The sequence below is a fragment of the Heteronotia binoei genome, chromosome 11, assembly GCF_032191835.1.
Source record: "Heteronotia binoei isolate CCM8104 ecotype False Entrance Well chromosome 11, APGP_CSIRO_Hbin_v1, whole genome shotgun sequence".
NCBI lineage: Eukaryota > Metazoa > Chordata > Lepidosauria > Squamata > Gekkonidae > Heteronotia > Heteronotia binoei.
Window position 1 is genome coordinate 78,206,053 of NC_083233.1, and position 25,962 is coordinate 78,232,014.

Sequence of the window (25,962 nt, forward strand, 5' to 3'; positions counted from 1 at the left end):
AATTTTATGAGTCCCCAAAGGAGGTGTCCCTTTTATGAGCCCTCAAAGAAGGTGGCTGGAACTCTCTTTGGAGTTCAATTATGCTCGTCACACCCTTGCTCCTGGCTCCACCCCCAATGTCTCCTGGCTCCATCCCCAAAGTCCCCAGATATTTCTTGAATTGGACTTGGCAACCCTATTTGTTGGTCTTAAAGGTGCTCCTGGACTCCTCCTTTGTTTTCTTACATCAGACTTGGGGTGGCCAAACTGGCTTGGGAATCACATGCGGCTCTTTCACATATTGTGTGACTCTCAAAGCCCCCCACCCCATAGACCAACTTGGAGAAGACATTTGTCTCTTTAAATCACCTCTCCGAGCCAAGCCAGCTAGTGGCTTGGAAAACTCATTTGAAGTTAAAGTTGATTTCTTTCCACTTCTCCCTCTTGCATTTATTTGCTTGCCCGCCTGCCTTCCTATCTAGGTGCTCTCAAACATCAGCTGTTCACATCTTGCAACTCTCAAACATCTGACGTTTATTCTGTGTGGCTCTGACGTTAAGCAAATTTGGCCACCCCTCCTTCAGACCACCTGGGTCTGTTAAAAACAATACTAAGGCTATGACGTCACACATCCTCCCCGTTTCAGAATAAATGGACTTTCCCTCTCAGGTTTCTCGACTCCTCCCTCTTCCTCCAATAGAACGCAACGGCCTCCCCTTTCTCCTCTCCTCCGGCCCCGCTTGATCTTCGCTCATTGGCAGCGCCGCGGAGGGAAGCCTGGGCTTCCATTGGTCGCCCGGTCGCCCCTGGGGACGCTAAGGCGGCGCTTGTTGGCGAGACCCGCGGCGAGCCCTCATTGGCTCCTCCCCTCCTCTCTCATAGGCTGGAGAGGGGCGTTCGGCGCGCGCCTGCGCAACGTTGGGCGCGAGAGGAAGACCGTTAGGGCGGTTGGCGCCCCTCCCCCAGCCGCTCTTCCTCCTCCTCCTCCTGCCGCCCCCGCTCCCGTCCTCGCCGCGGGCGGCCATCCCCGGCGGAAGGAAGGAGGCGCCGAAGCGGCCATGAAGGTGAACCTGGGCGGCGGGGAGGGAGGGGGCTGGGCTGCTCACAGGGGGGAGGTCGGGAGGGCCCCCTCCGGTCAGCTGGCAGGAAGGCCTGCCTGAGCAGAAGGATGGCTGGACCGGCAGGGAGCTCCAAAGCCTCCTTCCCCGGCTCGGAGCGAGGGCCTGGCCCAGGTCCCTTCCTTGCAAATGGATTTGGGGTTTTCTTTCTCTCTTGGGACTGGGCACAACGGGGGGGGGGCGGGGAGGCAGGCCTGGGGGGGAGGGGGCTTCGGGGAGGAGGGAGGGAGGCCTCGGGAGGGGGGAAATTAGGCTTTAGGGAGGAGGGAAGAAAGGAGGGGAGAGGGGGAGGTAGGTCTCAGGTGAGGAAGGGGGAAAATTAGGCTTCAGGGAGGAGGGAAGACAGGCAGGCTTCAGGGGGGAGAGGGGGGAGGTCTCAGGTGAGGAAGGGGAGAGACAGGTCTCAGGTGGGGGGAGGGGGAAATTAGGCTTCAGGGAGGAGGGAAGAAAGGCAGGCTTCAGGGGGGAGGTCTCAGGTGAGGAAGGGGAGAGAGGTCTCGGGTGGGGGGAGGGGGAAATTAGGCTTCAGGGGGGAGGGAAGAAAGGGGGGGAGAGGGAAAGGTAGGTCTCAGGTGAGGAAGGGGAGAGGCAGGTCTCAGGTGGGGGGAGGGGGAAGATTAGGCTTCAGGGAGGAGGGAAGAAAGGAGGGGAGAGGGGGAGGTAGGTCTCAGGTGAGGAAGGGGGAAAATTAGGCTTCAGGGAGGAGGGAAGAAAGGGGGGGAGAGGGGGGAGGTCTCAGGTGAGGAAGGGGAGAGAGGTCTCGGGTGGGGGGAGGGGGAAATTAGGCTTCAGGGAGGAGGGAAGAAAGGAGGGGAGAGGGGGGAGGTCTCAGGTGAGGAAGGGGAGAGAGGTCTCGGGTGGGGGGAGGGGGAAATTAGGCTTCAGGGGGGAGGGAAGAAAGGAGGGGAGAGGGGGAGGTAGGTCTCAGGTGAGGAAGGGGAGAGGCAGGTCTCAGGTGGGGGGAGGGGGAAGATTAGGCTTCAGGGAGGAGGGAAGAAAGGAGGGGAGAGGGGGAGGTAGGTCTCAGGTGAGGAAGGGGGAAAATTAGGCTTCAGGGAGGAGGGAAGAAAGGGGGGGAGAGGGGGGAGGTCTCAGGTGAGGAAGGGGAGAGAGGTCTCGGGTGGGGGGAGGGGGAAATTAGGCTTCAGGGAGGAGGGAAGAAAGGAGGGGAGAGGGGGGAGGTCTCAGGTGAGGAAGGGGAGAGAGGTCTCGGGTGGGGGGAGGGGGAAATTAGGCTTCAGGGGGGAGGGAAGAAAGGAGGGGAGAGGGGGAGGTAGGTCTCAGGTGAGGAAGGGGAGAGGCAGGTCTCAGGTGGGGGGAGGGGGAAGATTAGGCTTCAGGGAGGAGGGAAGAAAGGCGGGCTTCAGGGGGAGAGGGGGGAGGTAGGTCTCAGGTGAGGAAGGGGAGAGACAGGTCTCGGGTGGGGGGAGGGGAAATTAGGCTTCAGGGAGGAGGGAAGAAAGGTAGGCTTCAGGGGGAGAGGGGGGAGGTAGGTCTCAGGTGAGGAAGAGGAGAGACAGGTCTCGGGTGGGAGCAGGGGAAATTAGGCTTCAGGGAGGAGGGAAGAAAGGCGGGCTTCAGGGGGGGAGAGGGGGAGGTGGGTCTCAGGTGAGGAAGGGGAGAGACAGGTCTCGGGTGGGGAGAGGGGGAAATTAGGCTTCAGGGAGGAGGGAAGAAAGGCGGGCTTCAGGGGGGGAGAGGGGGAGGTAGGTCTCAGGTGAGGAAGGGGAGAGGCAGGTCTCGGGTGGGGAGAGGGGGAAATTAGGCTTCAGGGAGGAGGGAAGAAAGGCGGGCTTCAGGGGGGGAGAGGGGGAGGTGGGTCTCAGGTGAGGAAGGGGAGAGACAGGTCTCGGGTGGGGGCGGGGGAAATTAGGCTTCAGGGAGGAGGGAAGAAAGGCGGGCTTCAGGGGGGGAGAGGGGGAGGTGGGTCTCAGGTGAGGAAGGGGAGAGACAGGTCTCGGGTGGGGGCGGGGGAAATTAGGCTTCAGGGAGGAGGGAAGAAAGGCGGGCTTCAGGGGGGGAGAGGGGGAGGTGGGTCTCAGGTGAGGAAGGGGAGAGACAGGTCTCGGGTGGGGGCGGGGGAAATTAGGCTTCAGGGAGGAGGGAAGAAAGGCGGGCTTCAGGGGGGAGAGGGGGAGGTGGGTCTCAGGTGAGGAAGGGGAGAGACAGGTCTCGGGTGGGGGGAGGGGAAATTAGGCTTCAGGGAGGAGGGAAGAAAGGTAGGCTTCAGGGGGAGAGGGGGGAGGTAGGTCTCAGGTGAGGAAGGGGAGAGACAGGTCTCGCGTGGGGGCGGGGGAAATTAGGCTTCAGGGAGGAGGGAAGAAAGGCGGGCTTCAGGGGGGGAGAGGGGGAGGTGGGTCTCAGGTGAGGAAGGGGAGAGACAGGTCTCGGGTGGGGGCGGGGGAAATTAGGCTTCAGGGAGGAGGGAAGAAAGGCGGGCTTCAGGGGGGGAGAGGGGGAGGTAGGTCTCAGGTGAGGAAGGGGAGAGACAGGTCTCGGGTGGGCCGTCCCCCAGGGATCCTGGCCCTTTCCCTCTGGAACAGTAGCAAGGGCACTTGCGATTCTGCACTGCACTGCCAAGAGTGAGGAATAGGCACTGTGAGGGAGTGTGGAATTGCCTTTATTCAAAAAATGACAAACTATAGCTGGTAGAGAATGCCACATCTTTTTTTTAAAATTTAAAACAGTTTATTGATGTCAAAATAAACAGGTACAGTATAATCATCAATCATATCTTCAGCATCCTTACTTAAACAGGACACATACATTAAGATACACACGTACACAGTTATAAGACACAACCAAACTGTACAACTTTATAACTGGCAGCATGAACAAGAAAATAAGACACACTAATCACAGTTTTATTACATTAAATTAATAATATCAAAATATCTGCTGGGGATGTGCGACCTTGCAAGGTCCGAATTGGTAAAAGAAAATTCAAGAAAAGGCAACCACTTATACATTGGAGACACGTCACCATCCGATTCAGAAGGGTATTTCAAGCTACCCGCAATCTTATCCATTGCATATGCCTCCCATATTTTTGCATACCAAGCTTTTAAGGGTGGGGAATTAGGAGATCTCCAGAACGAAGCTAAAACCATCTTGACTGCAGCCAGTAGAAATGATATTAGGGCTTTACTAGATGTTGGGATGGAAATACCAACCCAATCTAATAGTATAAGTTCCATTTTAACAGGGAGAGTGTAACCTGTGATATCCTTAATCCTTTCCAAAATCCAAGACCAAAATGATTTTACCACTGGACAGGTCCACCAACAGTGGATAAACAAAGGAAGAAGTATGTGGCAAAATATAGTGCAACCTTTTGGGTGTCAAATACCACCAGAACAGAATTTTTTGAGTTTGTAATTCAATGTTCAATGCAGCCGATGCGTATGAAGGTGAGGTCCAAATCTGTTGCCAATCAGCCTCACTAACAGAACAATTCCTCTGCCAAGTCTTCTAATAAGAAAGAAGTTCCTCACTGTCCTTCTCCAACAATCCTTTATATATGTAAGAAATCAGTCCTCGAGATTTAGAAGATGGAGAAGACAACAATTATTCAAAAAATGTGAGAGCACGCCCAAAATTATGATTTTTAGAAAGAGATGTTATCAAGTGTTTCATCTGCAGATACTCAAACCAAGATAATGTCTTCCCAGCCTTTTTATCTAAGTTCAGTTTATCAATCAGGGTACCCTTTGACATAATGTCTTTGAAACTACATATGCCACCTAAAATAGCTGCTTCGTAATATGTATGGAGATCAGGGAGAGCCAGGCCTCCTAAGGATTTAGGATGAATATGAGTAGAATAACCAATTCTGGACATGCCTGCATTCCAAATGTATTTAAGGAAGGAGCGTTTCCACCCTTTAAACAAATCATCAGGAAGAAGGATAGGAATAGCTCTAAATAAAAATAAAAATTTTGGAAAAATGAAGGATTTAATAATCTGAATATTCTCATTCCAAGGAAAAAAAGAAGAATTCCTATTTTTTTGCAAGCTAATTATATCATTATTTAAAAGAAGATGATTGACTTTAAAAATATCTCGCAAGTTTATGGGAATATTCACCCCTAAATATGTCCAACACTTATCAATCTTCTTAAAATGATAATTAGAATAAATAAAGTCTTGAAGAGTATTAGATATTACTATGGGGTATAGGATGGATTTAGATGAATTAGACTTAAGCCCTGAAATAGAAGCAAACAGAGATAGTAAATTTGCTATAGCCAGTAGTGAAGAATCAGGATTGGTTACAAAAAGTGTCAAGTCATCCACAAAGAAAGAAAGTTTAATATGCTGATTATTCATAGGTACACCCAGAAATTCAGGCGTGTTACAGAGAGCATTGGCAAGAGCCTCAATTGCCTGAGCAAAAAGGAGGGAGAAGAGGGGACAGCCTTGCCTGGTGCCGCAGGATAACTGAAATTCCTCTGAATCTAAATTATTAACATGAATAATAGCAGATGGGGAGTGGTATAAAGCATGAATGATTTTGCTAAATACCGGACCAAATTCCATCTTCACCAACAGTGTGATAAGATGAGGGACTTCAACAGAATCAAAGGCTTTATCAAAATCAATTGATAAAATAAAAGAAGAGACTACATTGAATTTCCTACAATATTTTAAAAAGTTTTTTAAAAAGGGAACGCAGAGCATCTCCAACAGCAATTTTACATCGGCTGCAGCTCAGTATGAGACTTTTTGCAAGAAGCCTCATGCTGAGCTGTAGCTGATGTGAAATTGCAAGAAGCCTCATACTGAGCTGTAGCCAATGTGAAATTGGTGTTGGAGACGCTCTGCGTTCCTTTTTTAAAAAATTATGTAAAGAATCTATATACAGTAATTGAATCAATATGGTCCCAGGTCTGATGAAGACTGGAAAGAAACAAGTTCTTAATCGATTGGCTTGTCACCACACTACTTTGGGACTTGAATGTACATGTTTTGGACATTTGGACTGATTTCTATATATTTCTTAGTAAATTGGTCAATAGAATCAGTAACAGATTTCATTGAGAGGAGCTTTTTGTCTAGTCTCCAAGCAAATGAAGCCAAATGTTGGCCCATCATGTTCAAACCTCCTTCCACCCAAGCATGATTGGACCAGCTCATAGGACCAATTTCCACTCGAGAAAAAAGATTAGAAATGGAATCAGAAACTAAACGAAAATCAATCCTAGAAGAAGTCTGGTGCCTAGCGGAAAAAGTGTAATCTCTCTCTGTCTGGTGCTTGAGTCTTCATATATCACAAAGGTTGTAAGACTGCAAAATGTCATATAAAGTGTTATGAGACTTCAGTCCCTGGGACCGAGAACCTGAAGAGGGCTGGGGACCATGGTGAGATCTGTCAAGAGAATTAATTACGTAGTTGAGATCCCCTCCCAAAATAATAGGATTAGTATGAAAATTCCTCAGCTTTAAAAAAGTATCCGCTAGAAACACAATCTGACCCTCATTTGGCGCATATACTGACGCCATTGTATATTGATGTCCATTAAAGATCCCATTAACAAAAGCATAACGTCCGCTTGGGTCAATCAGCGTATTTTCTAAAAAAGAACTGATTTACTAATTAAAATGGCCGCTTCTCGTGCCTTAGAAGACCCCGTTGCCTGAATCTGGTGAGCAAAAATTTTGATTGAAAAACATTAAAATGACTATTGAGATGCGTTTCTTGCAAAAAAACTATGTCCGGTTTTTGACGAGAGATGGCAGAAGCAATGCGCTTTTTAAAATTAAATTATTTAAACCATTGCAATTCAAAGATAGAAATTTCAATTGACACTCAGCCATTTAAAAGGAAAAAAATAAGAATATCTCAAATCATAACCCTCACACGGTAAGAATTCAGTAACCTCATGTTGGCTGCCAAAAATATTCCCTTTAATGCATGACCCTCAAAGTAGTTGAAAAGTCTATGAAGGACTTACCACGTAAGCCTTTTCTGCCAGCAAAAAAATAAAAAATGCTCATGTAAAATTTAAGAAGCACCCCCATAAATGTTCTGAAATGTTGCCATAAACTCACACTGCCCCATAACTTGAACAAGTAACAACCAACTCCAGTGGCTCAACATGAAAAGCCACCAACTACGAGAAACACCAACACTTTCTGCTAATCCCAAATAGGGAAAACAGCAGTCAATATTTGCAAGTGTTTATGTAATTGAACATACAAAAAAATGGAGACTCCCTTCAAGAAGCTCCACACAAGAAATTAACAACAAAGTGGAGCTATAAGAAAAACCGAAAGTCTCCATTCCCCTCCCCCCCTTACCACCTAAAACATTTAATACAGATGTTATCCTTATCAGTCCAGCTCTTAAACCTTTTATTAAAATAAAAAAATATATACAAAGTTTAAACAACAACCCCTCCTTACCCATTCAACTTACATATAAAAGCTTCCTAAATATAAAGTATTTCATAAAGAAACTTTATCCTGATTAACAAGGTACAACTGCCAGCGTAAGTGTACGTAAACGTCCCAATGGTGACCTCAAGTGCATCAAGCCAATATACTTCTACAAGAAAATTTTAGTGTCAGCTGAGATTATCAGCATTGCCAAGTCTTTCATAGAATTAAATGCATCCATCCCCACTTCAGAAGTTTCAAAAATATCCCAAAAAGATAAAGGGACTAATCACACATCTTAAATCACAATTTCCCCAAGTTAGCAAAATCCCAAACCCTCACACCCATACCTCCATACCTATTATTTTAATTAGCATTTTAACATTATATTTTACCTTCAGACAAAACCATGCATCCTCACCACTCTTCCAAGCCCCACGCCGTCCAACACCCATACATATCCGCATGTTCAACAGATCTTCCTTCAACAACTAAATCAACCTAAAATTTCATTATATTTCTATACGAAACAGCACACTCTCCCCACACTTCCCATTCACTCAACAATCAACATTCACAGCCACATTGCTAACAAACATACCTCTGGCAACAAATTCATTTGATGCATAATACTCCAACAAGACCAAACATTTCTAACCTTAGCACACACCACACACCCATACCATGCACGCATTACCAGGAAAAAATTCATTTAACATCTTAACACATTGGACAAAATGAAAATTAATTATTATAAAAAGCATTAAAGATAAGGCTCCCTTTGTACTCCCATTTGGTGTAGAGCATTTTGCAGAAACTGACACTCAGCATAGGCAGTGCAGAACGTGTAGGACTCGACAGGCCAGCAGAAGACCTTTCACAGCTTAACATTTGAAAAGTAACGGAGTCCAAAAGTAACAAAGAAACAGTTTCAGCTGCTAGGGGATTCAGGACAGGTAGGACGATTCATGGGCACACATCACCATCTAGTGTCAAAAGACAGTGGGTGTTCTTGAGAAGTAGCCTCTACCAGTTCATTAGGAACATGAAGTTTCAGATCTCGCAGCAAGCCAATTCCCGATCCCAAACCGTAAACGTTTGGTCTTGAATTGTAACTTGCAGTTTATAAAAAGCAAACCAGCGATACCGAATGTTTTCTTTGTTTAAGATCTCAATGATTGGCTTCATTACTTTACACTTTTGCAAGGTTTCAGCAGACAGCTCTTGCAAGATTAGAATTTTGTGATCACCCAGTTTAAATGAACTAGAAGCACGGGCTTTTTGCAGAAGCTTAGCTTTAGTGGAGACCGACGAGAAGCGGACTAGAGTGTGTCTAGGCATTGATGATTTCTGCCTGCGCATGGGGCCGATTCTATAAGCCGCTTCCAACGTGCCCAATTCAGATTCAGAAAAGCCAAGCTCTTTAGATAGCCACTTGTTGATGAGACCTTTCAGATCATTAGGGGAAGCTGAGTTCTCAGGGAACACACGAATTTTTATGTTTCCTGCCTTTAACTGGTTTTCAAGCGCAAGCACAATAATTTTGTCTGTAGCCCATTCCTCAAGTTTATAAAAACATTGTGCGTCATCTTGAGACAGGCTTGCTGTATTAAAAGCAGAGTTAGCAGTCTCCACCACCTTCTCAAGAGAAGCTTGGAACTCCACCAATTGAGCAGAAAGTGGCTGAATCATAGCAGATATTTTATCAGTCATGTTATTCTCCAGATTTTTAAAAGCCGCCATTACCTCTGAGCGAAAATCCGCAAGTTCGTCCGATGCGGTTTTCCCGCCTCCCGACGCCATCTTTTCTGCTGAGTTAGGTGCCGCTCTTCTGGCCCTAGATCTAGGCCCCTTGGGAAAATAGTCCTTCATGGAGCTCTTTGGGCTTCTCTTGGGTTGCGATTTTGGGCCGTCTGATGTTCCCATACTATTTAGGTGAGTACAAAATTTAAAAAAAAATGACGCTGGGCGCTTTGGTGGATGGGATTTCAGGAGGCAGATACGGAGCTTCGCTTTCAGGCGTCCATCTCCGAAGCCCGCGACACCACGCCCCTTGAGAATGCCACATCTTAGTTGATGACCTGAGTTGGCGGGAACACATTATTCTTGTTCTGAAACATTTCAGCCTGTTAGCAGCTTGATTCTAGTTCTTATTCAGAGTGTTTGCTTTGGCTTTCAAAAATTTATTATTATTTATTACTTTAAATTTCTATCCCGCCCTCTCCGCAAGCGGACTCAGGCGGCTAACAACATCCAAGGCCGGTATCTTGGCTTCTTGAGGACTGCCTTCTCTTGTATAATTGTGTAATATAATTTGTGATATCATTGCAGGATTTCCCCATGAAGTCCATTGTGTAATACCATACAGGACTTCCCAATGGAGGTTTGCTCCAGGTTTAATATATTTTTATCTCTCTTAAAAGTCTGGTCTCAGCAATGTCACTAAAACACATAGTAGATAGATCCAGGTGGGCCAGCCGTGTTGGTCTGAAGCAGTAGAACAAAGCAAGACTCAAGTTGCACCTTTAAGACCAATGAAGTTTTTTTCAGAATGTAAGCTTTCGTGCGCTAAAAGTACACTTCATCAGACAATAGCATGGAATGGTGAGCAGTCCTGAATATAAAGAAAGTGGTCAGTGAGTTAGTATGCAGAGTCACAGCCACAGAGCATAACATAGTGTGTGTGTTTGTGTTAAGTGTGGTCAAGTCACTTCTGGCTTAATGTCATCCAAAATGGTCTATCGTTAACAGGCATTCTTGTCTTCCAAACTGAAAAACACATAGAGACAAAACAAAATCAGGTGGTATGTCATTAAAAAACCCTAAGAAACAGCAGATAATAAAACTCTCATAATACAGAACAGCAGAAAGCAATTGAAGTTTCCAAAGGCAGTCTTATGTAGAGCACATTACTTTAATCTGGATATAAGCAGGGCATAGGTGATTGGCCAGCTGATCTAGCTTTTCAGTGAAAGACTGTAGCTAGTCAACAAGTCAAAGTCGATGAAAGGAACTGTTCGTTGCAGAATAGACCTGAGCCTGCCTCAGTAAATAGAGCTGCAGTAACAGCCCAGGAAATATGTCAAAATTGGATTGATGTGTAAATGAACCCTTCTTAATTGTGGAATGCCGAGAGTGGTTAATTGAGACCCAGTTGTTACACTCCATCCATCTCCTCTCAAGCACGAAGGCAACCTTACAGCAGCATTTTTGAAGGGGGGTTCTATCCCCGATATTATTCAGCATCTACATGCGCCCCCTTGCCCAGATTGTCATGAGGTATGGGCTAGGGTGCCATCAAGATGCGGATGTCACCCAACTCTATCTGTTGATGGGTGGCCGAACTGACTGCGCCTCGGACAACTTGGACCTGGCACTACAAGCCGTGACATCCTGACTCAGGCTGAGTTGACTGAAGTTAAATCTGACAAAGACGGAGTGTCTCTATCTGAGTTGCGGTGGCCCAGGAAAGGAGATTCTCTTGCCGGCTTTTGACGGGGTGCCTCTAATATCGCCCCCTAAGGTCAGGAGCCTAGGAGCCCTCTTTGTCTGTGGAGGCCCAGGTAGCAACCATTGACAAGTCTGCCTTTTTCCATCTCCGGCAGGTATGGCAGTTGGCCCCTTTCTTGGAGCGCTTCAACTATTCTTTTAGAATTGTAATTTAAATTGTTTTAATCATGACTGTTAGTCTCCCAGAGTCCATTCTGGAATGGGCGGCATAAAAATCTTACATAAATAAATAAAAAAGCGGGGCAGCAGTTGGCTATGTAGAATTATACCCCATCCCCAGACCAAAGAAATACATTTCAGTCTACCATTCCAAATTACATGACATTCTACTGTTCGTTATGTTACGTTACTATAATCTACGTTATTACAATCTACTATTATGTTACAATCTACTATTCTATTTTAATTTCAAATAAGGAATTTTAAAAAAGTAAAGAGGACCTATGGGCCTTCTGGGGGATTAGTGAGAATACGGATGTAAGGACTGAATGAGATTAGCATTTGTAATAAGATAAGAAGCCAGTGGTCCCTGTTAAGTCCTGGGGACTCCATTGTTCTGAGTCCAGTGTATCTGAAGAAGCTTGAATAAAACTTCTGTTGGTTTCAAAGGTGCCACTGTAGACTCTTGACTTTGCTCTCAGAATTAAGTCTTACTGCGTTCAGTGTGACTTATTGCCTAGTCAGTGTACCTAGGACTGCAGTTGCACCATTAGTACATTGAAGCGAACAGATTTAGAAAGGCATAACTCTGTCACCTAATACGTGTTTACAGTTAGTACAGGCATAAGGTCTATTGATATTTTGCTTTAAAAATATGTGACCACTTTCTGACTGACCAATTGCCCAGCCCAGATGTACCCCACTCAGAATGGTAGATGACTGCAGCCAGCTCTTTACAAGCTAGGCCTTTGTCTGAACCGTAAGAAGTTGGTCCCTGTAGCTCGCTGTTGTCTCCTTTGGCAGCATTTCCCTGGGTTCTCAGGCAGAGAAGGGGCTGCTTCAAAACCTGTTGCCTTTTGTGCTGTGGATTGTATGAGGGATCCTCGGCCTGCAAAGGATGTGCTCCGTCATTGAGCCACAGCCCTGCTCAGAAGCAGAACAGTACTTAGGTTCTCCCCCTCCCCCCCTTTTTTTTTGTTTGCAGTCTTTGAGTGACAGCTTCTGAGTCTGCTGTCTGTCCTTTTCTTAATTGGACAGAAGGACGGAAGCACTAAATACTATGACATGTCTGGACTCTGGAGTTCTCAAAGTTCAGTTGTCTAAAAAGGTGGTCTGATTAGCATGCCACCTTTGTCCTTTTAACTTCATTGTACCCATGGTAGGAGAAATTGGCCGAATGTTGCCAAAGAACATAGTGTCCTTTGGGCAGCTCTTGACTCATCTCAGGCCTGTGCTTGGGGTTTAATATCATATCCACTATCTGACATGTTCTGTCTCTCAGCTTGATGCATTTTTTAATGTGACAGTGTTGAATCTCCCTTATGTTCTGCTTGTTGTGGAAGGATGTTTGCTTTCATGTTTAAAAGGGATCTCTAGAAGTGTTGAGGAGCATACTTAAGTATTGAGCTGTGTGACTCCAATAAAATACCAGCTGCAAAATCATCTATTACTATAAAAGTTTCTAATTTATGGTTAAGGTATGGCCCAGGGGTGGCCAAACTTGCTTAATGTAAGAGTACCATAGAGTAAATGTCAGATGTTAGAGAGCCACAAGACAAGAAGGAAAGAAGGCAAATTGATTGAGAGGGAGGTGGAAAGAAAGCAACTTGAAATGTGTTGTTCAAGCCGCTGGCTGGTTTGGCTTAGAGAAGTAATTTAAAGAAATAAATACCTTCTCCAAGCTGGCCAATGGGGTGAGAGCCACTCAGCATGTGTGAAAGAGCCGTATGTAGCTCCCAAGCCTCAGTTTGGCCACCCTGATATAGGATTAAGGATTGCTCAAATTCTAGGAGAGGGATCCTATAAGAAGTAGTCCTTACTGTAATTGTGGTCAGTATTTTTCAAGATAAAACTTTCTTTCTGGGAATGTTATTTTTAAAAGCACAAACCAAATGTACAGTGTACAGAAAGGCCTTTACACACTAAGGAATAGTTCCTAGCTAATGCAGTTTGGTTGAAGACTGTCAGAAAAGGGGGGGGGGGGTGTCTAAGCAGCAAATTGGGCTGAGATGCCCTGCTGATTTGTGCCATTTTTGTTTGCTCTCCAAAATCAGAAGCTTGGTTTTGGCTGTCTGCTGTTGTAGCTTCATTTTTAGCAAATGGTGCTTGGGGACTTTTGGGGGAAATGGTGATCTGAGCAGGAGCTTGCTGTTAAAGGTTCTGGACTTATCTTGCTGCAGGGCGCATCAAAGCACCAGAGGAGGAGGATGATGATTTATATTTCCAACTTCACCTCTCCTCCATTGGGGAGATCCAACTGGCAGGTGACTCCAAGGGGACCTGATTTATTAGGCTCCAGTGGATAGTGAGAACCACCAAGGGCAGCAGAGCGAAAGTAGGCTTTTTGCCTTCGAGATCAGCCTTCCAGTACACTTTGGTTTTTCTTCTCTTTTATTTCTAAATTATCTCCGATTTCTTCTCACCTTTGGCTCAACTTTAAAGAATCTCATCTGTCCTCATAACAGCAACTAGGATTTCAGTGGTACAATTGCAGCAAAGCTTGGAAACCTACAGCACACATATAACCGCCTGTCTTGTTGGTAAGATGAAATCTCTTAAAAATCTGTGGGCCATAATTTTCAGATAGCAACTTAAAGACTTAGGTGGACAATGAAAGGATAATTTATCAAATTGCATTTAATTGCTTCTTTTAAGATGGCTTTAACTTGAAAGCAGAGAGTGGGGGAAATTAAAAACCAAACTGACTCAAACTAAACCAAATTAAACGCCTATATTTTATTTTTGATGAACTTTATTCTTTTAAAATGTGGACTAGACAATTTGCTATCTTCTTCTTTTGATTAATTAAAAGGTTTAGTGTTATGGCTTTATTGTGATGCCATTAAAAGAAAGAAACATACAGACCAGCAGATTCAACAAAAGGATTAAAAGGACTGTTCAATGTTAAGATAAAACTTACTCCCCCCCCCCCCCCCTCTTCTGCCACTTTGTTATTGACATCTTCTCTGACACTCCCTGGCACACACAAGTAATAAGAACTTGGAATTTTTGTTTTTGTTTTGCTTTGGTGGCTAAAGGAGGAATGTGCTCTGTGGGAAATAAAAACTGAGATGACAGAGCAGATATTTCCTTCTCTTTTGTTGTTTTCTTTTTCTGAGAAACTACAATAGACCAATATAGACTTTTAGGAGCCAATATTTCAAAGGAATTTCTTTTCTATTATAGAATATTTAATTTAAATCCCCCCCCCCCTTCCTGTAAAATCTGTTTTATTCTTATTTTTATTATTCCTCACCCCCTCTTTTGAGAGCCAGTTTGGTGTGGTGGTTAAGTGCGCGGACTCTTATCTGGGAGAATGGGTTTGATTCCCCACTCCTCCACTTGCACCTGCTGGAATGGTCTTGGGTCAGCCATAGCTATGGCAGGAGTTGTCCTTGAAAGGGCAGCTGCTGTGAGAGCCCTCTCAGCCTCACCCACCTCACAGGGTGTCTGTTGTGGGGGGAGAAGATAAAGGAGATTGTAAGCCGCTCTGAGTCTGATTCAGAGAGAAGGGCAGGGTATAAATCTGCAATTCTTCTTCTTTCGATTTTAATCTTTCTCTTCCTCTGTCTCCTTCTCCCCCCCCCCTTTTCCCACCTCTGATAATATCTCATTATAACTGATATATGCTAAAGTTTGGTTACTTTCATTTTCACATTTATGGTAATACTCACATAGAAAGTATATGAAAAATTTGTACAATATTTTTAAAGAGGAGAGCGAAAGAAGAATGGCATCTGGAACTTGTCAAAAAGATAAGAAGATGAAGATCAGGGCATCATAGAGGTGATGGAGAATCACAGTCATTACCGTATCAAATGCATACAGTGGTACTTCAGGGGTATTTAAGAAGTACGTCCAAAATTATCAGCTGAATTGGACTTTGGGGGAATATGGCGACCCGAACAGGAGTGTTCTGAAAAGCTCCAGAGTTATCTCGTTGTAGGGCTCACTGAAGTGTCGAGAGACAAGAATTTATTCTTTTGTCCTCACCTCTCCCGCATGGGGGAGACCCAGCTGACAGGTGAATTGAAGGGGAACCTGATTTACCAAGCCCCCGTGGGTCCTGATACCACCAAAGACAATGGAGAATAAGTAGGCTTGCTGCCTTTAAGGTTGGCCCTTCCCTGTCTTTTTAAAAAAGTAATCTTTTATTTTCTCTCATTGTTGGCTTATTTCTAAAGATTCTCAATTCAGCTTCATTTCAGTAGGAAGAACTCAATGGAATTATAATTACAGCAAAACTCAGAAGAATGACAGGCTGCCAGCAACACCCAGTTTGACTGTATCTGCTCCTGGAAGCTTCAACTTCAAAGCAGAGCAGAAATACAAATTATAACCAACTGAATTGAAACAAGTCAAATCAAGCTTTTATTTCCCCTTTTTGATGAATTTTATTCTATCTAATTGAGGACTATTCTATCTAATTTTCACCCACCCCGCCGACGAAAAGGTTCAGTGCTTTGGCTCTGGTGTGATGTAGTAAAAAGGAAACAATACACAGACTGGTGGATTCGACAAAAAGACTGCCCAATGGAAAAAATAAGATGTATTTTCTGTTTCTGGTATCTTCTTCGATACTCCCCAGTGCATAAAAAATATGAGATGATCTTGGACTGATTTTTAGAATATATTTCTGGCTTTGGAGGCTACAGTGGAATGTGTCTTCTGGGAAATAAAAACTGACATTGGGTGGGACCCCCCTTCTTCCTTTCCCCCCCTCCCATCTCCTTTAGGTAAATTATAATAGTGAAATATAGACTCTTTAAGAGACAATATATCAAATATTTTTTCTCTTCTGCTTTCTCTCTTTTTTCTAATATCAGTTTTGTATAAATAATATGAATTCATTTTTCTGCATTTTTCTTAATTTCAAAATCTTTTACTATTCTATTTTTAATTATTATTTTTATACTTATTTTTAATATTGCCTTCTCCCCAACCCTTTTCCAATCACTATTTTTCTTTTAAAATTATTATTTTCTTTCCCTAAAAGACTCGGTTTTTATTAGAATGTATAAAATTGCACTGTTGGTGATTTAATGATGATTGTGTAAATATAATGACTGTTATGTAAGTGATCACTAGGAGATAAGCAATTTCTCATTTTTATTATTCTTATTTAGATTGTTCATTATCTACTATAAATAGTTTATAGCAGGGGTCCTCAAACTACGGCCCGCGGGCCAGATGCGGCCCGCTGAGGACGTTTATGTGGCCCGCCGGGTTATGGCAAAATCAGACCGGAAGTGACGTTCGACCTAAACTCGCGTTAGCAACGCACACTTCCGGCACTGGGCTGAGGCGGCGGAGACAGAGTGTGAGGTGATACCGAGGTGAGGTGAGTTCCCAGGCCGGGATGTGTGGTGTGGGGAAGGGAGAGAGATGCAGAAGACGGAGAACTGATGGCCCGCGGCCTTGTACAGTAATGGCAGTCCGGCCCTCCAACAGTCTGAGGGACAGTGAACTGGCCCCCTATTTAAAAAGTTTGAGGACCCCTGGTTTATAGGCTGTAAGACAACATTTTCCTTGACTATAATGGATTATTTGATTATTTTATTAGTTTAAATTTTAATGGCTGTATACTTGCATAGAAAGTACATGGAAACAGCATATGGAAAATTTGTATATTTTTAAAGAGGAAGGAGGAGAAAAAGAAGAATGGCATCTGGAACTCATCAAAAAGACAAGAACGAAGCTGAAGAGGAGGGGATGAAAGAGGTGGTGGAAAAATTAGTGCAAACGCTGGTGTGTCAAATGCAAGCGGTGGCAAGTCAGGTGCACCCATCTGATGAAAGAAGCCAGAGGAATGTTCAAGCGATATGCCAAGAATTAGTGGCTGAATTATCAGAAATAATACAAGATTTTGTAAGGATCAAAGAAAAGCAAAAAGTTAATGAAAAAAGACAGTCCAGCTTTAAACATGTGAGTTTAAATATCTTGTACTAATTTAAATGCCATAGCTGGAAAAAAGGTCGCATTGTAGATTTTGGCATCAGACGTTGGGCAACTGGAATTTTTCCAGCTCTCCCTACAGCCACATCTTACGTTCTGTCAACAGTGTACTACCATACTGCTTTTGTTTTGATGAGTGCAGCCCAGATTGTGTTGACTCAGATTGTGTTGGCTAAAGGTTGACTCAGATTGTGTTGGCTGAAGGATCTGTATAAACAAACATACAGTATTTGCAACAAAGGTGATACAGTGTTGGGACCAGATTAACTGTTTTTGCATTATCTTACTTAAAACGGACAGATGCTACCCTAAGCAAATCAGCTGTCATGTAAGAATGGATTTCTGTAGAGCTCTCACAGTAAGCGTTTTCAGTGGGTTCACAGCCTTTGAGACTGCTGAATTGTGACTACAACAGAGTGATAACATTAATGCGTTCTTTTCATAGAGGACTTAAGACAATGCCTCCTGGCATAAAGTAGTCTTGCTGTAAAATAACAAGAAATCGAAAGTATTCAGTGAGACTGGATTACACAATATAAAACAATGCAAACAGATGGCGTAAGATATCCAGTAGGACTAGAATGATAGAATTGGGAAAGAATGCAAGCAGCAAACTTTCTAAGGCAGCAGTCCCCAGCTTTTTGAGCCTGTGGACACCTTTGGGATTTTGAGCAGGGGTGTGAAGTGCCACCCCAAAGTGACTACTTCAGGAGGTAGATCCGAATGGAATGCCTCCCTGAGGGGGGAATGATTAAGGGAAGTCCTGGGGCTTGCCCATCCTCCAGCGAAAAGCCCTGGATGCTCATGTGAGCAGCCAGTAACAAGCCCTGCCTAACAAAAACAGTCCAGCCCGCTTTCTGGAAAAGTTCAGTGACCCCAAGGGAAGTACTAGTGGGTACCATGGCACTCCTGGGCACCATGTTAGCCTAAGGCAAGGTATGCTATAAATACGATGCAGGAAATGGAATTACAAAAGCAAAAGGCACTTCTGTGAAAGCAAGATATAGGAATCCTTGCAGAAGTCTGCAGCCTTATTCCATTATGAATATTCCTTAGTCCTCCTTCATTGCTTCTGCGGCTTGTGGTTGTGTTGGTTGAGTGTATAGCTTTTTAAAAAATACTCCGTTTTTTGTAATTGTTCACGTAAGTTGTCCTTGACGAAACTAGTACCCAGATTAAACACCACAGGAGGTGGCGGCGGCTACAAGCATAGCCAGCTTTAAGAGGGGATTGGATAAAAATATGGAGCAGAGGTCCATCAGTGGCTATTAGCCTCTGTGTGTGTGTGTGTATATACACACACACATATATTGGCCACTGTGTGACCCAGAGTGTTGAACTGGATGGGCCATTGGCCTGATCCAACATGGCTTCTCTAATGTTCTTATGTGACACAGAGTGTTGGACTGGATGGGCCATTGGCCTGATCCAACATGGCTTCTCTTATGTTCTTAAACATCACAAAATCTCAAGGGATTTTGAAAAATCTTTGTTTAAATCTTGCTGAGGCCAGCGTGGCATTCTCAGGATAGTCAAGTGCTCTTTCATGTGGGATTCGACCCTGTTGGCATCAAAACACACTCTGAATGCGGGCTGCCTAGCAAGTGGTGCTGCAGGCTTGTAGAACCTGAGGGCACTGAGTGGAGGTGGGGGCAGCAGAACGGTCCGGTGCGTGGATGTTCAGGTTTTGTCTCCTCCCTAAATCTCAAGAAGGGTAAAGGGCCGTTCTACTATATTGACTGAGTTCCAGCAGTAGGTGACGTACTTTGTGGAACCATACCTTGCTGTCTTATGATTTAAGCATGACCAAGTTGAAGAGAGAGGGATTTGGGTAAAGGTGAGCAGCCTAGAACTCAAGGGGGATGCTGCCAGTTGGGGTGGCAGTGGGCCTGGTGTTAGGGCTGCGTTATGTAGTCTGTTGGGAAGTAGCCGGCAGGGCCAAAGCATCAACATAACGTAGGCCTTGCGTGGAGCCCTTGAAATCTGCATTTGGTGAACTAGGCAAGGCTTGGTCCGACATTACACCCCTAGGGCCTTCCTGGAGAAATGAGTGGGTGGGTTTACAGTTTTAAACCAGAAGAGGGCAAGCAAGAATTGCCTGGCAGCCACGCAGCAGGTGAGGATTTTGTTGGTGGATTGGGCTGTGGAGTGGGATGTATGGGAGGACAGAAGAAGGACTGGAGGGAATGTTTAAAGCCCTGGAAGATGGGAGCAGGAGTGGGGGATTTGCTGGTCCCTTTGTTCCATGGGTTATTCTGCTTCCTCTGTTCTCCTGGTAGGACTTGCCCGGCTAGTCTGTAGTAATGCCCAGTGGCCACTGAGCCTAAAACTGTTACAGTATTTATTCAGCTGTCAGCATTCTGGAGACCGATGATGCACACAGTCCATACTCCAAGAATGAGGTCTACGGTAACCCAACAATACATTTTCTCCCAGAATGCTTTCTGCAGAGCTGGAGCCCTCCTAAATTGTGTCTTCCGCTTTTATCAATGCCCAGTTGGTGCTGATTTTGCTCTGAGGAATCCATTCTCCTTTCCTCAAGGTGGCATTTCCAACTACCCGCTCAAGTACCTTGCCCCGGACAGAAATGTTAGTGATAAGCTGGTAATTGCTAACATTGTTTAGGTCCAGGGAAGGGTCTCGCAGCCATCTCCTTCGAGTGGGCTGGCTGGCCTTCCTTTAGTCAAGCATTGACCGTCTCCTAGTTCCAACCAGTCCCCAATCCCTGGTAAACCGTAACAAGCCGACGAGAGGGGCAAGCCTAAAGGCAGGGTGCTCCATCTCCCCAGGCAATCTGCAGGGCTCTGAGCGAAGCACGTCCTGTTTCGTTATCTAGACGGACCTCTAAGCTCTCACAAGCCACAAGCACTTTTTCTTATGTCTTTTTTTCCAGGCGGGAGCAACATCCATGTGGGCTTCCTGTTGTGGGTTGCTGAATGAAGTCATGGGCACCGGAGCCGTGCGTGGCCAGCAGTCTGGATTTGGGGGTGGAGCAAACCCATTTAGGTTTACACCAAACACCGACTTCACTGTGTACACATCTTCGGCAGCAGGAGGAGCCAGCTTAGTCTGCAAAGCATGCGGCCTTTCATTCTCCGTGTTCAGGAAAAGGGTGAGTATATCACGCTCTGGCGTCGGGTGGTTCTCTTGCATCACTCTTCCTCCTGTTCCCTTTTGAAATGAATCTTCCCTTTTGGGTGTGGGAATAGACGTCACTGCCTTCTCCTCTGGATGACTCGGTACAAGTGTGTAAAGCAAGCATGAAAGTAATCAACAAGGCACTGGGTCGGGTATGATATCCAGAATAACTGTGTCAGTGCCACTGAGCACTGTCCCCCATATATGGGTGTGTGTTGGTATAATAAGAGGACCCCACAGGAGAGAGACTTGGCTCAGCCTTAATTGAAACTGTGAAGCTGATCTCCGACACTCTGAACTGATTCTTCAAAGAAGTGCTTGAAGGAACGGGGCTGTACGTGGGGCAACGATCGAGCGTTCCATTTGCTTTTTGCTCTTTGTCTGCTCTCTTAGCACGTGTGTTGTGAGTGCAAGAAGGACTTCTGTTCCGTGTGTTCGGTCTTGCAAGACAACCTGCGAAGGTGCGCCACTTGTCAGCTGCTCCAGGAGACAGCGTTTCAGCGGCCTCAGCTAATGCGTTTGAAAGTGAAAGACCTGCGCCAGTATCTGGTTCTCAGGAACATCCCGACAGATACCTGTCGGGAAAAGGAAGACTTGGTGGACCTTGTCATGTGCCACCATGGGTTGGCTTCTGCCGAGGATACGGACGCTGGCAGCTTGCATTCAGCACGCTCACAGACTGCTAGTTTTTCTGCTCCTCCCACGTCTGTGTCAGGATCTGCATCGTCCTCTCAGGGTGAGCTTGCAAATAGGCACGAGAGCACAGGAAACGAAATGCAGCTACAGGTATGTGAAAAGAAGGTGCGTGGACTCTTCTTGCCCTGCTCAGCCTGGGGGTGCTGGAGCTGGGGCACAGCTCCAGTCCTTTGGCTAGGAGGCTGAATGGCAGCACAGAAGGCCAAGCTCATCCCAGTGCTTTACCTATGTCACTGTCAGATGAGCGGGGAGTAACACTTGTGCTCTTGTGCACATAGGGACAGAATGAGAGACTGTTGGCAAACCCTGGAGAAGAGGAGGAAAAGACGGATGAGCAGGTAAGAGAGGACCTGCCTGGGAAAATGGGCATCAGCTAGGAGGTTTTAGGACAGGGGTGGCCAGACTGCAGCTTGGGAGTCACATGTGGCTCTTTCACACACATTGTATGGTTTTCAAAGTCCCCACTGCCCTGTCAGTCAGCTCGGAGAAGGCGTTTGTCTCTTTAAATCACTTCTCCAAGCCAAGCTAGCTGGCAGCTTGGAGAATGCATTTAAAGTTAAAATTGCCTTCTTTCCACCTCTCCCTCCCTCCCCCACCTATTTGCCTGTCTTCCTTCCCATCTTGTGGCTTTCAGACATCTGACATTTATTCTGTGTGGCTCTTACGTTTAGCAAGTTTGGCCACCCATTTTAGGAAGTGACCTTTAAAAGGACATTCTAAAGCAATTCATAGGTTTACTATAAAACATTGGTGCAGTATTGTCATCCAGAGCTGCAGTATAGCTTTCAGCCGTTTTCTGTGTATATAGAAGTGGCTGATTCTGCCAGGCTTTCTTTGGAAGGAAGTGATCTGGAACTGGGACCAAAACGCTGTCATGTTTTAATTGATTTAATACCCCAGGAAATAGGGGGTATGGAACAGGAATTACTCAGGGACCTCAGTGGGCAGGGGTTACATTTCTTCCCCTTTTGTATTTCTTTATTATAACTTTTACTGTATCATTAGCCATCGTAGATATTCAGAATAGCAAGGGCACAGTATAAATCATCTGAGTAACTGGCATCTCCCAAGTTGAAGGTTCACTTGGTTCTCCTCCCCCCCACCCTTGACTTTCTAATGTGACTTCTTAGGCTTCCTTGGCAACAAGTAACTTAAAGCCCCATTGAGAGAGATCAAGAAGACTAACCACATTTGGGGCAGGGGATGAACTTCCATGAGTCCTTGCTCACTTAAGTGACTCATGAAATTTCCTCCCCTGCCACAAACCTTGTTAGTCTTGAAGCTGCTACTGGACTCTTGCTCTTTTTTACTATTAAAGCCTCTTGTAAAGCATGCAGACTGTTAGTTGGTTATTTATATTCCGTATTTCCTGAACAGGAAGAGGGTGGGAAGGCTTCTGAGTACCAGCCAGATCTGCTCTCTTTGCTAGCTGATCTTCCATCGGCTCAGGGTTGTGACCCAAAGGCTAAGACCTGAAGAACGAGAGCCCTTCGGTTACCATCTTACAGTGTTGCAGGCCTTATTGTGTCTGTGTGCAGAACAGAGAACAAACTAGACTTACGTTATTCAGCTGCTGCTAGCTGGCAGGATCTCCCAGTTCCTCCCCTGCCCTGTGTGCCCTTAGGTGACTGACTCTGTGTTCTAGATTCCAGGACAGTCCAGGAAGCGGGCAAGGGCCTCTCTCTCGGATCTTTCAAGCTTAGAAGATGTTGAAGGCTTAACCGTCCGCCAGTTGAAGGAAATACTGGCTCGGAATTTCGTCAACTACTCAGGATGCTGTGAAAAATGGGAGCTGGTGGAGAAAGTGAGCCGGCTGTATAGGGAGACGGAGGCAAATCACAGGACCCGTAAGTGTGATGCATTCACGTTACACTCTGATCGCCAGCGGAGGGCTTGCTTGAGAGGAGGGGGAGGGAGAATACCTGCTGAGGTTCTCCCCCGTCTATCAGGCTGCTTAAACCTGCTAATGCCAGAAAGCAAGACCTGTTCTTAATAGCAAACTGTGTGTCTATCAGGGCGGTGGAATAGGGCTGTCTGTGAGTAAGGAGGGGTGTCTATATACTTGGGTAATTGCCTAGGTTTTCAGGTAAACACTAATTTGTAATGGGAAAACTCTCCAGAACCGCCCAATGAGGACTGGACATGCTCATTCCCCATCAGGAATCGCAGAATGTTACAGGCCGTGAGGTGTCCTAGTGGCGGGAGGGGCAGAAGTCTTGCCTTCCGGGTTCACCCCCTAAGACGCTTGTGTTCTGAAAGGGGATGCGGGATTCGGACCAGGGATTTGTAGCAGGAGATGTGCGTCTTCTCCTTAAGGGTGAGTGTAAACTTCTATGGATGGTGACACTTGGAACCCGAGAGAGTGGGGGATTAATGAGGATCAGAAGCAAAAGTGTTGCCTAATTCATAGCTCTTCCAAGGATTCCCCTCCCCACCAAACCTCTTGAAATTCCTCCCTCCTGTGCTGCTCTAATTCAGAACTAGATGAAGAATGTGGGCATTATTCAAGCCTAGGTGGGCAAGAAGCTATTCAATAGCCCCAGAAATGTTTGCTATCTTGCCCTGCTCTTGTTTGTAATAGTGGGGGAGAAATTTAGATTATGCTTACAGATCCCCGACTGCTTTAATATCAAACTTAGGACATATGCAAGCTGGTGAATACAAGCTTGCCATGAAGCAGTCGATTATGCATTATGTGGGAGCTCTGAATTGTGCAGGTGTCTTTTGTGGCTTAAATCTGTCTAATCTAGGCTCTGTTGTGCCTTTGCAGAGGGAGAGAAGACTCAATTGAATGAGGAGGACGACAACCTCTGCAGGATCTGCATGGATGCCGTCATAGATTGCGTGCTGTTGGAGTGCGGCCACATGGTCACTTGCACCAAATGTGGCAAGCGCATGAGCGAGTGTCCCATCTGCCGCCAGTACGTTGTACGAGCCGTGCACGTGTTCAAGTCATGAACGGCAGAGACCGCAACTGGAGGTTTCCCACCATGCTTTTCTTCTACAGGGTAGGTGCAGGCCTCAGCTGTAAAGGAGGGAGGGAGGCTCCATCATAGACCTCCAATAATTCATAGCAGCCGGAACAGATGCTTAGGAGCTTGACCCATGTACTTTGGCTTTGGCAGATGCCCTGTAAGGATAGAGCTCTGTGGGGGAAACCAGACAGCGGCTGAGTCAAACTTGCAGCTGCTTTAGTGCTGCAGATTGCTCTCTTCTGAAGAATATGGCTGAGGCACCTAAGCCAGTAGCGGAAGGGTTACAGGAGAGTGCTTTACCTTTCCAAAGAGCAGAGGGAGCAGAGTGATGTGCAAGTGCTTTGAAATTGACACGCTGTCCCATTGGAGAGCCAGCTAATGCAGTGAATACTCAAAATGCATCCACTGCACAGGAGAACTGGTGAATGCTTGCGTTCAGGTGATGAGCAACAAACAGAGTAGCTGCCTCCATGTCTACCTTTACATGTGGTATAAGGCACAGGGCCTGGGACTAGGTACTTGGGGAAGCAGGAGATGCTTGTGACAGAAGGACACAGCAGCATAGTAAAGCTCGTCCTCTTCCCCGTGGCACTTCCAGATACCCTTTTATTTTTTTTTTTTGCACAACAGGCCAAATCTCTTCCAGAGCCATGGCTCTAATTCCCAGGGTGGGGTTTAAGCAAGAAAGGAAGGCTTGGGAGGATGCCCGTTTGTTGGGAGTGTGCGTGACTTTCATACTTCAAAACTGACTTATTTTTCAGAAGGGAGCAAGACAATGGAGCAAGACATGGCTTTATTTTTAGACAGAAAGTGCAGAAAATGACTCCTGTCCTTGTTCGGGGGCACGCGTGTAAAGAGAATGTAGCATATCATAACATTCTGAACAATGGCTGTTAAATAAACATTTGTTGACTGGGTTGGCTTTTGGCATTCAGTACTTTGGTTAGAACAGCCCAAGGAGAATGGAAGGGACTTTCCTGGAGGACACTTCCGTCCTTGACCCATTTCAGTCCGGCTTTCGCCCGGGACACGGGACGGAGACAGTGCTGGTTGCCCTAGTGGATGAATTTCAATGGCATCTGGATCGGGGTGGCTCGGCGGTGCTGATGTTGTTAGACCTGTCGGCTGCGTTCGACACGGTCGACCATCGGCTACTGACGTGCCGCCTCGCCGACGCGGGGATTCAGGGGTTGGCCTTACAGTGGCTTTCCTCTTTCCTGGAAGGTCGGGGACAAAGGGTCGCAATTGGGGGGGAGCTATCCCGGAGGCGCACACTCGATTGTGGTGTGCCCCAAGGGGCGGTTCTCTCCCCGATGTTATTTAACATCTACATGCGGCCTCTTGCCCAGATTGCCCGAAGGTATGGGCTGGGGTGTCACCAGTATGCTGATGACACCCAGCTCTATCTACTGATGGACGGCCAGCCTGTCTGCGCCCCGGAAAATCTTGACCAGGCATTACGGGCCGTGGCTGAGTAGCTCAGACTGAGCGGGCTGAAGCTAAATCCTACGAAGACAGAGGTCCTTTGCTTGGGTCGCCGCGGCCCGGGGAGGGGGATCCCCCTGCCGGCTTTTGATGATGCGCCGCTGATGGCGGCGGACAGGGTCAAGAGCTTGGGGGTGCTATTGGAGCCTTCCTTAAAGATGGAGGCTCAGATAGCAGCCGCTGCCAAGTCCGCATTTTTTCATCTTAGGCGGGCAAGGCAGCTGCCCCCCTTTCTGGAGCGCGACGACCTAGCAACAGTGATCCATGCTATGGTCACCTCGAGGTTGAACTACTGCAATGCCCTCTACATGGGGCTGCCCTTGTCTCGGACCTGGAAACTGCAGCTGGTGCAGAATGCCGCGGCCCGGCTGCTACTGGGTCTCCCAAAGTGGGGACACATCCGGCCGCGTCTCCGGACTCTGCACTGGCTTCCAGTGATATACCGAGTCCGGTACAAGGTGCTGGTTATTACCTTTAAAGCCCTATATGGCCTGGGACCTGCCTACCTGAAGGACCGTCTCTCCCCACATGTTCCCCAGAGAGCACTGAGGTCAGGAACACAAAATCTC

General features: G+C 46.2%; 1 protein-coding gene across 1 annotated transcript; it reads left to right on the forward strand.

Moving 5' to 3' along the window:
• The first annotated feature begins 661 nt into the window (after positions 1 to 661).
• Positions 662 to 24,825, forward strand: RNF34 (ring finger protein 34). The gene is made up of 6 exons (XM_060250152.1): positions 662 to 1,043; positions 19,993 to 20,211; positions 20,631 to 21,023; positions 21,212 to 21,271; positions 22,579 to 22,780; positions 23,704 to 24,825. The coding sequence occupies exons 1-6, from the start codon at positions 1,038 to 1,040 to the stop codon at positions 23,889 to 23,891; spliced, it is 1,068 nt and encodes a 355-aa protein (XP_060106135.1). The 5' UTR covers positions 662 to 1,037; the 3' UTR covers positions 23,892 to 24,825.
• The last annotated feature ends 1,137 nt before the right edge of the window (positions 24,826 to 25,962 follow it).